The sequence below is a fragment of the Elephas maximus genome, chromosome X (assembly GCF_024166365.1).
Source record: "Elephas maximus indicus isolate mEleMax1 chromosome X, mEleMax1 primary haplotype, whole genome shotgun sequence".
NCBI lineage: Eukaryota > Metazoa > Chordata > Mammalia > Proboscidea > Elephantidae > Elephas > Elephas maximus.
This window is the reverse complement of record NC_064846.1, coordinates 106,272,979-106,287,322: the sequence shown is the minus strand read 5'-3', so window position 1 is coordinate 106,287,322 and position 14,344 is coordinate 106,272,979. Positions and strand designations below refer to the sequence as shown.

The window sequence follows — 14,344 nt, the reverse complement described above, 5'->3', positions numbered from 1 at the left end:
CATGCAAAGGAGGATTCTCTGAGGCAGTTTACTAGCCAAAGAGTGGTGGGATACTCATTAAAAAAAAAACTCATTAGACATGATTAAATCTCACTCGTACAAACTTAATATAGCCCATTGCCAGAACTGAGCCCTCAGTCTTCTGGGGGCCAATAGCACATTGAAAAACCTCCACCAAAGTTGAGAGATTTGAAAACTAAAAATAGCAACATATTTATGGAAACCTAGACTGTAAAAGCCCTTAAAAGAAGATCTTGTGGTCAGATTTCCGCATTCTGTCACTGAAAAGACAGAGGCCTAGAAGGGGAAAAAGACACAGAGCAAGTGTGTGGAAAAGCAGGGATATAAAGCACAGTTGCCTGGCTGGGAATCTAGCTTTTTAAACAGTTCTCCAGGTGATTTTCATGCCCATGGAAGTTTGTCAGCCATTACACTAGCTAGTCCAGAAAATCTCTTCTAGTTCTCCCAGCCTGTGACATAATGAGCTTAAATGACCTCTACAGTTACATTGCATGGTGCTAAGTGACCAGAAGCATCCACTATTGTACCTGAATCTCAGTTGAGCAACCATCAGACCAATGGTTTTAAAACCTGTATACTCAAAGAATAATTCTCAAAATTTTTAATATTATAGCTCCTTACCCTCCTATTGCTGAGTATCCATTCCATGATATCTAGCAGGAGGCTCTAAAAACAGATTTATAAACTGGTGATGTTTACTAGGTAAATTGTATGTTGCATAATTGATTTGAAGAGCCCAGAAGGACCATTTTCAAAGCACAGCCCAAAGCTGCATTAGTTTCTTAGCCCAAAGCAACCTGTTTTGGTTTGGTGGGAGTAGGCAAGATAACACATCTGCCTGGAATTTGCCATTCCTGTGCTCCTTCACCTTGGAACCCTTGCTTTAAGGCCCTTTTGCTCTCTGGGTCCATCCTCACTTCCCATCCCTTGCACTCCAGAGTGCCAAGATAGTGATTTAGGCAGTGACAGGCTACATCCATTCCTGTGCTCCTTTAGGGGGACCTACTGGGTCCAGTACTCTCCCAGGCCATAGGCCACTTCTTTTGTCAGGCTCCAGAAAGCTACATCAAGATGACAGTTCCTGCTGTGCACATCAGGAGTAGCTTGGGATTGGAAGGCAATTAGAGGTTGCTGCCAGCTTGGAGGTTTAGTCAGATAGGTATTCAGATAGGAAGGTTTGAAATGCAGGCAGTTAAGAGTGGCCTCTGAGGGGAAAGATTAAATGGAAAGTGATAAATGGAGAATATTACTGCCTTTGCTTACAAAAGGGTGACTTGCTCCCTCCCCTCCTTTCCTTAAGCTGACAAGAAGGAAGATTGTATACAAGAGGGAAGTTAGCTGACAAATATAAAACCAGAAAATCTTGGTTTTGTCACCCTCTCCATCAGGAGGCTAGACTGAGGCCTCAGCTAAGGGCCCCAGGAGCTCTGACCAGGGTTCAGGCTAGACTACATCTATTCTCTTCACTCACCCATTCCTAAGGCCAGTGGCGTAGGTTAGATATTGGGGCATTTCCCCATAGCCATTGTGAGAAAGATAAAAAAAAAAACAACAACAAATACCTTCAAGTCGATTCTGATTCATGGCAACCCCATGTGTTCTTTAGGGTTTTCAAGGCTGTGACCTTTTAGAAGCAAATTACCAGGCCTTTCTTCTGAGGTGCCTCTGGGTGGTTCAAACAACCAACCTTTCAGTTAGTATTTGAGGCTTAACCATTTGCACCAAAACTGGCAAAGGTGGGGGGCAGGGCCAAGATGGTGGAATAGACAGATGCTTCCGGCAATCCCTCTTAGATCAAAGACCCAAGAAAACAAGTGAAACGAGTATATTTCTGACAAGCGAGGAGCCCTGAACATCAAAGGCAAGGTTAGGAAATGAACTGAGGGACGGGGGAGGAAGAGACAGTTCAGAAGTGGAGAGGAGTTACCTGACCTGAGTCGCCAGGAGCCCTCAGGCACCATTCCTGGGAGCAGCTGCGGTGGGCTGGTACTAGTGTTCAGCTGCAATTTCCTCAGGGAGTAGTGGCCAGCAACACAGCCTACTCCCACCTCTGGAACCGGAGAAGAACTGCTCTCTTGACAAAGCTAAGTACTTGCATATATTTTACCGCATCCCCGCCCCCAAGTCAGCTTCAGCAGCTGATTTCCCTGAGCCTGAGGTAGGCCCTGTTGAGTGCCTAGAGCCATCCTCCCGACCTCGGAGAAGGAATAAATTTGCAATTGGGGGAAAAGATAATTTGCCAGCACCACTAACCAGGGAAGCTCAGGACGGAAGCGGCTCCTATCCAGGCATAAACAGTCTGTGGACTTTGCGTACCCATCCCCTCTGCATGGACCTGTGTGGGCCTATTTCAGGAGAATAGGCCCTTTTTGGCACACCACAGCTGTTTCAGCTGTGTACTGGAGAGGTGGGTGTTTGATGTTTGACATAGCATTGCCTATGAAACAGGGTCTTCACCTACCCACATCAGGGGCCTAAGGACTGGTGGCTCCACTCAGGTCACCCAGCCAACTGCAAGAGGGGTCTGAGGATAACTGGTAACTCCCAGTCCATACAAACAAAAACATTGGGTGTGCATGATCCGCCTGCAGAACCCACCCACCTGTAGGCTCTAGGGAAGAGGGACACGCTTTCCTCAGAGACACTTGGGGGAAGATTCTCAGCCCACTGCCTTGTTCACAGCGTGACCCCCTGCTGCAACCAGATACCAGTACCTACACCAATCACCCCTGCCCGTCTAAGACTGTAGGACAGAGCCTGTACCACACACTTGATGATCAGCTACCTGGACACATGAGCTGAGTTCATACATGAAGAGTGAATGGACTCCTAGACTGATATACCTGATACCAGCTCTACCCATCTAGGGACAGGATGTCAGAGCTCCAAAGGTAAAAATAATCAAGCTAGCTCACTCAAGCAACCCATTTGAGCATACCAAAACAGAACAAAGCAAGAAACTATGACACAGTAAGTAAACATAAAAGAAAATAATACAATAACTTATAGATGGCTTGGAGACAAGAGTCAATAGCAAGTCACATAAAACAACAGCATGATCACCTCAACAAGCTCTCAAAAGAAATAATCAAGGGATCTTCTAGAAGAAAGTGTCTTCCTGGACTTACCAGAGGCAAAAACAAGATTAATATACAGAACACTTCAACACATCATGAGGAGATCAGGCAATACACAGAACAAGCCAAGGAACACACGGATAAAGCAGTTGAGGAAATTAAAAAGATTTTTCAGGAACATAATGAAAAATTTAATAAGCTGGAAGAATCCATAGACAGACAGCAATCAGAAATTCAGAAGATGAACAATAAAATTGCAGAAGTAGACAACTCAATAGAAAGTCAGAGGAGCAGAATTGAGCAAGTAAAAGGCAGAATTTCTGAACTTGAAGATAAAGCACTTGGCACCAATATATGTGAAGAAAAATCAGATAAAAGAATTTAAAAGAAGAAAGAAGAAACCTTAAGAATCATGTGGGATTCTATCAAGAGGAATAACCTACAAGTGATTGGAATACCAGAACAGGGAGGGATAAAAGAGAATACAGAGAAAATTGTAGATTTGTTGGCAGAAAACTTCCCTGATATCATGAAGGATGAGAAGATACCTATCCAAGATGCTCATCGAACTCCACATAAGGTAGATTTTAAAAGAAAATCAACAAGACATATTATAATCAAATGTGCCAAAACAAAAGATAAAGAGCATTTTAAGAGCTGCTAGGGTTTTAGGGATAAACGAAAAGTCACCTACAAAGGAGAGTCAATAAGAATAAGCTTGGACTACTCGGCAGAAACCATGCAGGCAAGAAGGCCACTTATATAAAAAATTGAAGGAGAAAAATTGCCAGCCAAGAATCATATATCAAACAAAACTGTCTCTCAAATATGAAGGTGAAATTTGGAAATTTCAGGATAATCAGAAGTTTAGGGAATTCATAAAAACCAAACCAAAACTACAAGAAACAGTAAAGGGAGTTCTTTGGTTAGAAAATCAATAATATCAGATATCAACCCAAGACTAGAACACTGGACAGAGCAATCAGAAGTCAACCCAGACAGAGAAATCACAACAATAAATCAAGATAAAAAATGCTCAAAACAGGGAAAACATTATTATGTAAGAGAAGATAACATTAAAGAAATGAAGAGGAAGTAAGAAATGTAGGCATTGATTTTACATATGGAGAGGAAGACAAAGAGATACAAAGAAATAAAAGTTAGGTTTAAATTTAGGAAAATAAGAGTAAATAATAAAGTAACCCCAAAGGAGACAAACTATCCTACACATCAAAATAGAATACAAGAAAAAAAAAATAGAGACTCAGCAGGAACAAAATCAACTACAACAAATATGAAGAAAGGACAATATATAATCTACTAAGCAAATAAAATTAAGTGGGAAAAAGAAACTGTCAACAACACACAAAAAAAACATCATTACGCTGAACGTAAATGGACTAAATGTACCAATAAAGGGACAGAGAGTGGAAGAATGGATTAAAACAGGTGATCCATCTATATGCTGCCTACATGAGACACACCTGAGACTTAGAGATGGAAAAAAACTAAAAGATGGAAAAAATATATCAAGCAAACATCAAAAAAGAGCAGGAGTGGGCAATATTAATTTCTGACAAAGTAGACTTTAAAGTTAAATCCACCACAAAGCATAAGAAAGGACACTATAAAATGATTAAAGGAACAATATGCCAAGAAGATATAACCATATTAAATATTTATGTACCCAATGAAAGGGCTGCAATATACATAAAACAAACTGTATCAACATAGAAAAGTGAGATAGACAGCTCCACAATAATAGTAGGAGGCTTCAACACACCACTTTCAGTAAGGACATGACATCTAGAAAGAAGCTCAATAAAGACATGGAAGATCTAAATGCCACAATCAAACAACTTGACCTCATAGACATATACAGAACACTCCACCCAACAGCAGCCAAGTATACTTTCTTTTCTAGTGCACATGGAACATTCTCTAGAATAGACCACATATTAGGTCATAAAGCAAGCGTTTTCAAAATCCAAAACATTGAAATATTACAAAGCATCTTCTCTGATCGTAAGGCCATAAAAGCAGAAATCAATAACAGAAAAAGCACAGCAAAGAAATAAAACACTTGGAAACTGAACAATACCCTGTACAAAAAAGACTGGATTATGGAAGACATTAAGGATGGAATAAAGAAATTCACAGAATCCAATGAGAATGAAAACACTTCCTATCAGAACCTTTGGGACACAGTGAAAGCAGTGCTCAGAGACCAATTTATATCAATAAATGCACACATCCAAAAAAAAAAGGAAAGGGCCAAAATCAAAGAATTATCCCTACAACTTGAACAAATAGAAAGACTAACAAAAGAAACCCTCAGGCACCACAAGAAAACAAATAATAAAAATTAGAGCATAAGTAAATGAAACAGAAAACAATTGAAAGAATTAACAAGACCTAAAGCTGGTTCTTTGAAAAAGTCAACAAAATTGATATACCACTAGGAAAACTGACTAAAGAAAAAGAAGAGAGGAAGCAAATAATCCGAATAAGAAATGAGAGGGGCGATATTACAACAGATCCAAAGGAAATTAAAAGAATCATATCAGATTACTATGAAAAATTGTACTCTAACAAATTTGAAAACCCAGAAGAAATGGATGAATCCCTAGAAACACACTAATTACCTAAACTAACACCAACAAAGGTAGAACGATTAAATAGACCCATAACAAAAGAAGAGATTGAAAAGGTAATCAAAAAACTCCCAACAAAAAAAGCCCTGACCCGGACAGCTTCACTGCAGAGTTCTACCAAACTTTCAGAGAAGAGTTAACACCACTACTACTAAAGGTATTTCAGAGCATAAGAAAGGACGGAATACTCCCAAAATGATTCTTTGAAGCCACCATCTCCCTGATACCAAAACCAGGTAAAGACAACACAAAAAAAAGAAAATTACCAACATGTATCCCTCATGAACTTAGATGCAAAAATCCTCAACAAAATTCTAGTCAATAGAATTCAACAACATAACAAAAAAATAATTCACCATGACCAAGTAGGATTCATACCAGGTATACAGGGATGATTCAATGTTAGAAAAACAATTAATGTAATCCAACATATAAATAAAACAAAAGACAAGAATCACATGATTTTATGAATTGATGCAGAATCAGCGTTTGACAAAGTTCAACACCCATTCATGATAAAAAAAAAAACTTTTCACAAAATAGGAGCAGAAGAAGAATTCCTCAACATAATAAATGGCATTTATACAGAGCCAATAGCCAACATCAACCTAAATGGAGAGAGCCTGAAAGCATTCCCCTTGAAATCAGGAACCAGCCAATGACGCCCTTTATCACCACTCTTATTCAACATTGTGCTGGAAGTCCTAGCCAGAGCAATTAGGCTAGACAAAGAAATGAAGGGTATCCATGTTGGCAAGGAAGAAGTAAAAGTATCTCTATTTGCAGATGAAGTGATCTTATACACAGAAAACCCTAAAGAATCCTCAGGAAAACTACTGAAACTAATAGAAGAGTTCAGCAGAGAATCAAGATACACGATAAACATACAAAAATCAGTTGGATTCCACTACACCAACAAAAAGAACATTGAACAGGAAATCACCAAATCAATACCATTTACAGTAGCCCTCAAGAAGATAAAATACTTGGGAATAAATCTTACCGGAGATGTAAAAGACTTATACAAAGAAAACTACAAAACACTTCTGCAAGAGACCAAAAGAAACCTACGTAAGTGGAAAAACATTCCTTGCTCATGGATAGGAAGACTTAACATTATAAAAATGTCTATTCTACCAAAAGCGATCTATAGATTCAATGCAGTTCCGATCCAAATTCCAGCGACATTCTTTAATGAGATGGAAAAACAGATCACCAACTTCATATGGAAGGGAAAGAGGCCCCAGATAAGCAAAGCATTACTGAAAAAGAAGAACAAAATGGTAGGCCTCAGTGTACTTGATTTTAGAACCTATTATACTACCACAGTAGTCAGAAGAGCCTGGTACTGTAAAACAACGGATACATAGACCAATGGAATAGAATTGAGAATCCAGACATAAATCCATCCACATATGAGCAGTTGATATTTGACAAAGGCCCAAAATCAGTTAAATGGGGAAGACAGTCTTTTCAACAAATGATGCTGGTGTCACTGGATATCCATCTGCAAAAAATGAAACAAGACCCATACCTCACACACCGTGCACAAAAACGAACTCAAAATGGATCAAAGGCCTAAATATAAAATCTAAAACAAAGATCATGGAAGAAAAAATAGAGACAATGTTAGGTGCCTTAATACATGGCATAAACAGTTTACAAAACATTACTAACAATGCAGAAGAGAAAGCAGATAACTGGGCACTTCTAAAAATCAAACACCTATGGTCGTCCAAAGACTTCACCAAAAGAGTAAAAAAGATTACCTAAACACTGGGAAAAAGTTTTTAGCTATGACATTTCTGAACAGTGCCTGATCTCTAAAATCTACATTAAAAAAAAAAAAACCAACAGAACCCAGTGCCGTAAAATCTACATGATACTGCAAAAACTCAACTACAAAAAACAACCCAATTAAAAAATGGCTAAAAGATATGAACAGACACTTCACTAAAGAAGACATTCAGGTATCTAACAGATACATGAGAAAATGCTCACGATCATTAGCCATTAGAGAAATGCAAATCAAAACTACAATGAGATTCCATCTCACTCCTACAATGCTGGCATTAATCCGAAAAACACAAAGTAATGAATGTCGGAGAGGTTGTGGAGAGACTGGAACATTTATACACTGCTGGTGGGAATGTAAAATGTACAACCACTTTGGAAATCGATTTGGTGCTTCCTTAAAAACTGGAAATAGAACTACCATACGATCCAGCAATCCCACTCCTTGGAATATATCCTAGAGAAATAAGAGCCTTTACACAAATAGATATATGCATACCCATGTTCATTGCAGCACTGTTTACAATAGCAAAAAGATGGAAGCAGCCAAGGTGCCCATCAACGGATGAATGGATAAATAAATTAAGATATATTCACACAGTGGAACACTACGGATCAATAAAGTACAGTGATGAATCTTTTAAACATTTCATAACATGGAGGTATCTGGAAGGCATTATGGTGAGTGAAATTAGTCAGTTGCAAAAGGACAAATATTGTGTAAGACCAGTATTATAAGAACTCAAGAAATAGTTGAAACAGAGAAGAAAATATTCTTTGATGATTACGAGAAGGGAGGGTGGGAGAGGGGTATTCACTAGTTAGATAGTAGATAAGAACTATTTAAAAAAAAAGCAACTACTTTAGGTGAAGGGAAAGACAACACACAATACAGGCGAGGTTAGCACAACTGGACTAAATCAAAAGGAAAGAAGTTTCCTGAATAAACTGAATTCTTCAAAGGGCAGCGTAGCAGGGGTGGGGGTTTGGGGACCGTGGTTTCAGGGGACATCTAAGTCAATCGGCATAATAAAATCTATTAAGAAAACATTCTGCATCCCACTTTGGAGAGTGGCGTCTGCAGTCTTAGACACTAGCAAGTGGCCGTCTAAGATGCACAAGTTGGTCTCAACCCACCTGGACCAACGGAGAATGAAGAACACCAAGGAAACAAAGTAATTAGGAGCCCAAGAGAAAGAAAGGGCTACATAAATCAGAGACTACATCATCCTGAGACCAGAAGAACTAGATGGTGCCTGGCTACAGCTGATGACTGCCCTGACAGGGAACACAACAGAGGACCCCTGAGAGAGCAGGAGAGCAGTGGGATGCAAACCCCAAATTCCTATAAAAAGACCAGACTTAATGGTTCGACTCAGAGTTGAAGTACATCAGTGGTCATGGCCCCCAGACCTTCTATTGGCCCAGGACAGGAACCATTCCCGGAGCCAACTCTTCAGACAGGGATTGGACTGCACAATGGGATGGAGAGGGATGCTGGTGAGGAGTGAGCTTCTTGGATCAGGTTGACACTTGAGACTATGTTTGGCCTCTCCTGTCTGGAGAGGAGATGAGAGGGTGGAACTGGTTAGAAGCTGGCTAAGTGGACAAGAAATGACAGAGTGGAGGGAGGGGGTGGACTGTCACATTAGGGGGAGAGCAATTGGGAGTATGTAGCAAGGTGTATATGGGTTTTTGTGTGAGAGACTGACTTGATTTGTAAACTTTCACTTAAAGCATAGTAAAAAAATTTTTTTTTAAATGGGAAATTTGGACCGTATGGCACATGGGAAGTGATAAATCCATGAGTGGGTATAGTTCTTGGAGTCAGCTGGAGGTAATGAGTATTCTCATGCAAGCCTTGTTTAATAGAACATTCTGTAATGATGTAAATGTTTTATTTCTATGCTGTCCAGTATAGTAGTCACTGAGCACATATAGCTGTTGAGCACTGGAAAATGTAGCTAGTGCAACCAAGGAGCTAAGTTTTTTTATTTTGTTTAATCCTAATTAGATGTAGCTAGTGTCTGTCATACTGGACAGTGTTGGTCTGTGCTTTGCCTCCCAGAAAGTGTCTTAAGGCTTTTTTCTGATGCCCTCAAATGAGAGAGGAAGGCAAAGGGGACAGAAAATGGACCTAATGGAACAGAAGTACTCATTATGTCAGCAACTTCTACTTCCACATTGCTACCACCCCTTCTGTTATCAACTTACCCTGCTTATAAATGGTAGGCTTTGACAGCATGTGCCAGGGAGAATCTTTGGTGATGTTACAGCGCTGAAAAGATCACCCACAAGCTGAAGCAAGGGACTGTAAAAAAATGAAATGTAACAGGAACAAATGTAAAGTTTTGCAGTTGTGTCTAAGAAGTCAACAGGTCAAGAACAATGAAATGCAGCTTCTAGGTAGCATGTTTCAAAGAGACTTAGGAATTGTTAGTTGACCATAAGCTCAGTATGAGTTAGAAGTGGGATACAGAAGAAAAACCATTGATAGCTAACATTCATTGAGGCTCAGAATAAAGAAGAGTTTTCTAACAGAGGTATCTTGAGACAGAGTAGACTGGTGAGCAGTCCATTACTGGAGGTGTTAAAATGCAGTAGCATTTGAGGGCCATAGTCCTGGCAGGTGTATAGAGCACAGACTGGAGCCAGGGAGGCCAGCTCAGAGGAGATGCTACATGGTGTCTGCTCTGGTAGTTAGAACTCCCTTCCTTGTACCCATGTTTGTTCTACCATCCCACATTTAACATATTAGGAAAGAAAAAGAAAGTTGCCATTCATCTTCCTGTTCTTTTTTCTAATTGGTACTTGGAGAATGAGCAGGTTAGTGACTATAAGGCATTTTCAGTTGCTTTAAGGAAAGGTATTAAGACTAAACTGTCAGTCATCCTCCCATCTTCTCAGTTCATTATAGCACCACCTAATGTCTAGGATCTTACTTTCAACCTGCCTTTCACACCCAAAAAACCAAACCAAACCCAGTGCCGTCGAGTCTATTCCGACTCATAGCGACCCTATAGGACAGAGTAGAACTGCCCCCATAGAGTTTCCAAGGAGAACCTGGTGGATTCAAACTGCCGACCCTTTGGTTAGCAGCTGTAGCACTTAACCACTACGCCACCGGGGGTTCCCGCCTTTCACAGGGGCCATTGAATTGGAAATTAGATCAGACAAGCAGAGAAAGCTTGGCTGGGTGGTGTAACCTTCAACATGTGGCCCATCCAGAGTCCCAGGAAGCTGGGTCCAGGGTTACACTTCTGGGACTAAGAGTCTTGCGAGTTGGTGAGAACCCATGTGACGTCTATACAAGACAAATATTTGATTTGTAGTAATAATACTGCTTACATCTACTAGGGAAACCCTGGTGGTGTAGTGGTTAAGTGCTACAGCTGCTAACCTAAAGGTCGGCAGTTCAGATCCACCAGGCGCTCCTTGGAAACTCTATGGGGCAGTTCTACTCTGTCTTATAGGGTCGCTATGAGTCGGAATTGACTCGACGGCAATGGGTTTGGGTTTTTGGTACATCCACTAGGGGCTAGGAGTTAAACATTTACATGGATAGTTGTTAATTTATTAACCACTCAATAAATCCTACTGTAATTTTCACCATTTTAAAGACGAAGAAACTGAGTCACTAAGAATTTGAGTGAGACTTGCCAAAGACCACACTCCTAGTCAGTGGCAAAACTGGGGTTTGAACCTGGGGAGTCTGGCTCCATACTCTGTGTTCTTAACTACTATGCTGCATCAAAATTATATCACATTTGCTTTAGACAGAGGTTCCCTAAAAATAGATGGTAGACAAGATGGTGAAGTTGTCTGGACTGTACCACCTCTGAAGCTCCCTTCTCAGTCCTGAGCTGGTTGTAGCAGATAGGACCCAACAATAGTGGCTTAAAAAAGGTAAAGGCCTGTTTTTCTCTCATATGAAAGAAGTCTGCAGGTGGGCTGCCTGTGCCTGATGTGGTGGCTCCATGGTCATCAGGAACTGGGGCTCCTTCCAGCTTTCTGATATCCTGCCCGTAGCCTATGGATCTTGTTCTTATGATCCAAGATGGTTGCTAGAGCTTCAGCCATCACATCCACATTTTAAGCATCAGAATTGAGTAAGGAGCAAAGAAGGGCATACTCTCTTCCTTAAAGAAGATTTCTCAGAAGTCCCAACCAAAACTTCTTTCTATATATCATTGGACAAAACTTAGCCACCCCTTGCTGTAAGGAAAACTCCAGATGCCATGGTTTCCATCTGAAAATCAGGATTCTGTTACTAAAGGAGGAAGAGGAGAATGGATGTTAGAGTTGGCAACCGGCAGTCTCTGGCACATTGGTTCATCCAGCTTGCACTCTTGTGTCTTCACAGTGACTACAGGTATGTGGCAGCTGCTCTGGCTGTCATGAGAAATGTGACTCAGCAGATCAACGAGCGCAAGCGACGTTTGGAGAATATCGACAAGATTGCCCAGTGGCAAGCCTCCGTCCTTGACTGGGAGGTAGGACCCTCACCAACAGGGGCAGTGGGGAGTCAGAATAGCTTGGTCAGGGCATTCCCACCTTAAGCAAGGATGGGCAGAGACTAATTAGATTTGAAGAGCAGAAGGAAGGATTTAGATTAGAGCTAAGGCAAAACTTCCTGCTAATAAGAGGTGTTGAGTGCTTGAATGGCGTTCTGAGAAGATTGGAGAAATCTTTGTGACAGTACTTCATTAAGAAAGGAAAAGTTCTTCTCTTTGGGTGTTGCCAGGAAACAATTGGGTTGACTAAGTAGCCTTTCAAAACTCCTTCAAATCCTAGGATTTTTTGACCACCAGATATACAGTTGGATGAACAGTGCATACTGATTCACTCCCAGACACAGAATACAATGTTGGTTCTTGGGTATCCCCAACCATGCAGGCCAGCCTGTTGGTGGCGTCACCTTACCCTGATACATCTCCTAAGTCTACCCAAGTCTGCACATTCAAACCCATGACCATGCTCCCTACCAAAACCACAGACCAAATTCTCTTTTACATCATCTGCTTTTAAAAATAATTCATGGCAGCCTTTCTTTCCATTACATGAAACACCATAACTTCTCTGAACTCAGCCTTCAGTGGCTGAAGTCGCTAAAGCCTTCCCTTCCTAGAAGCTCACCTGCAGAGGACATACATAGCCTAAAAAGTAAATCAAAATTTACCTCTGCAACGCCACTGCCCTGTTGAAGTTCCTGAGGTTGCAGTTCAGTAGAAACAGAGCTGTGAATTACAAGGCCTGTGTATTGAGTATGCTATTTAGTGTTTGTCTCTTGTGCCCACCAAGAGAACCAGGAGTAATGATATTTCACATTTATCTCTTGGACGCAAATTGTGCAGTCTGACAGTCCACAGGCTAACAGAACCCAGGTAGTAGAGGCTGGACATGCTACCAGGCAGGGAGCAGCAATCTTAAGCCACATGGTCACAGTGAAGATGTAGAGCCAGCTCTCCGTTCCACTGGTCTCAATGCAGGCATCATTTTCTGTGATTAAGAGGTAATGTCTTTGTAACATTTCAAGCATTTAGCCCATTCCAGGAGCACTTGGCATCGGCCTTACAGACAGCTACTCACCCAAGTTAAGCTGCATGAAGAAGGTCTAGAAATTTTATCTTTTCTTTATTCTAATACCTCTTTTCCTCCTTAATATAGATGGCTGGAAAGGATCACAATTCTTATCAGCTGACATATTTTGAGTCTTATTTGCAGGATAATGTAACCAAAAGGTCAGCATTTTTAATCTACCAGGTGCTCCTTAGAAACCCTATGGGGCAGTTAGTTCTACTCTGTCCTGTAGGGTTGCTGTGAGTCAGAATCGACTTGATGGCAGCACTTTTTTTTTTTTTTTAGTTTCCATCCAGAGTAGGACAGTAGTGATTCTTTGAGAGGCAGAGAAAGGAATATATAGAGAGACTTTCTTGCTCATAAGAACACTGGCCCAGAATTACTAGGAAATCATGGACTCTCCTTCCCTTGTGTCTGCTTTGTTTTGGATAGTTACCTGATCTGAGGCAGAGGGCTGGACCAAATGACCTCCAGTGAGCACATCAGCTGTAAGGCACGGAAATGTGACTAGTTAGCAGGCCACTTTTTCTTCCCCCCAGCAGAGTTCTTTGTAAGAGGAGGTTCCCAGCAGCAGCTGTCTTCCTATTCCCTGGAATATCTTCCCTCTTCCCAATCCCTAAAAGACCTTCTGATTCCCCCATGTGCTCTGGGCCTCCAGTCCTGGAGGACCAAAATTAGCTTGAAATTCTCTGGCCTACCCAGGGAGCTTCATTAACACCAAACTGGAAAGCACTGAGCAATGATTAAAAGACACAGGGTCTTTTTTTGGGGGGGGGGGTGCAGGAGGGGGCACAAAAGGCAATTCTGAGACAGGATCAATAGCAGAATAGTTACACTCTGCCTTCTAATTTTGTCCAAGCCCAAACACCCCTACTATTTTGCTTGGTGAAACTCTTCTTAATCTAAATTGGTAAGGAGAAAAATTCCTTGTGGTTGGTTCCCTTCACAAATTCTGGGATCACTGTGGAACTTGCCAGTTCCAGAGGGGTTGGCGTCTAGGAGGACTTTTCTCCACAAGGCCAGATGGGTTTATTTCAGAGGTCAGCCCCAAAATGTCTGTTATGTTTGCCATATCTGGTCTTAAAGACTTCTAGAATGTTAGTTACCAGGGCTCTTAGAGAACTACCCTCAAAACCCTCATCATGCTCATGCACACAAGCACCGACTCACATACACACCTTGTACTGATGGCAAAAGAAAAAAATAGAGTGGGGTGTT

General features: G+C 41.1%; 1 protein-coding gene across 8 annotated transcripts in view; it reads left to right on the top strand.

The window, feature by feature from the left end:
• Nucleotides 1-14,344, top strand: part of ARHGEF9 (Cdc42 guanine nucleotide exchange factor 9) — a 284,119-nt gene that overhangs the window by 235,316 nt on the left and 34,459 nt on the right. For all 8 annotated transcript variants that reach the window (XM_049872986.1, XM_049872991.1, XM_049872985.1 and 5 more), the window contains one exon: nucleotides 11,910-12,039. In XM_049872986.1, coding sequence (XP_049728943.1) covers nucleotides 11,910-12,039 — 130 coding nt within the window. The remainder of the gene's footprint in view (nucleotides 1-11,909; nucleotides 12,040-14,344) is intronic.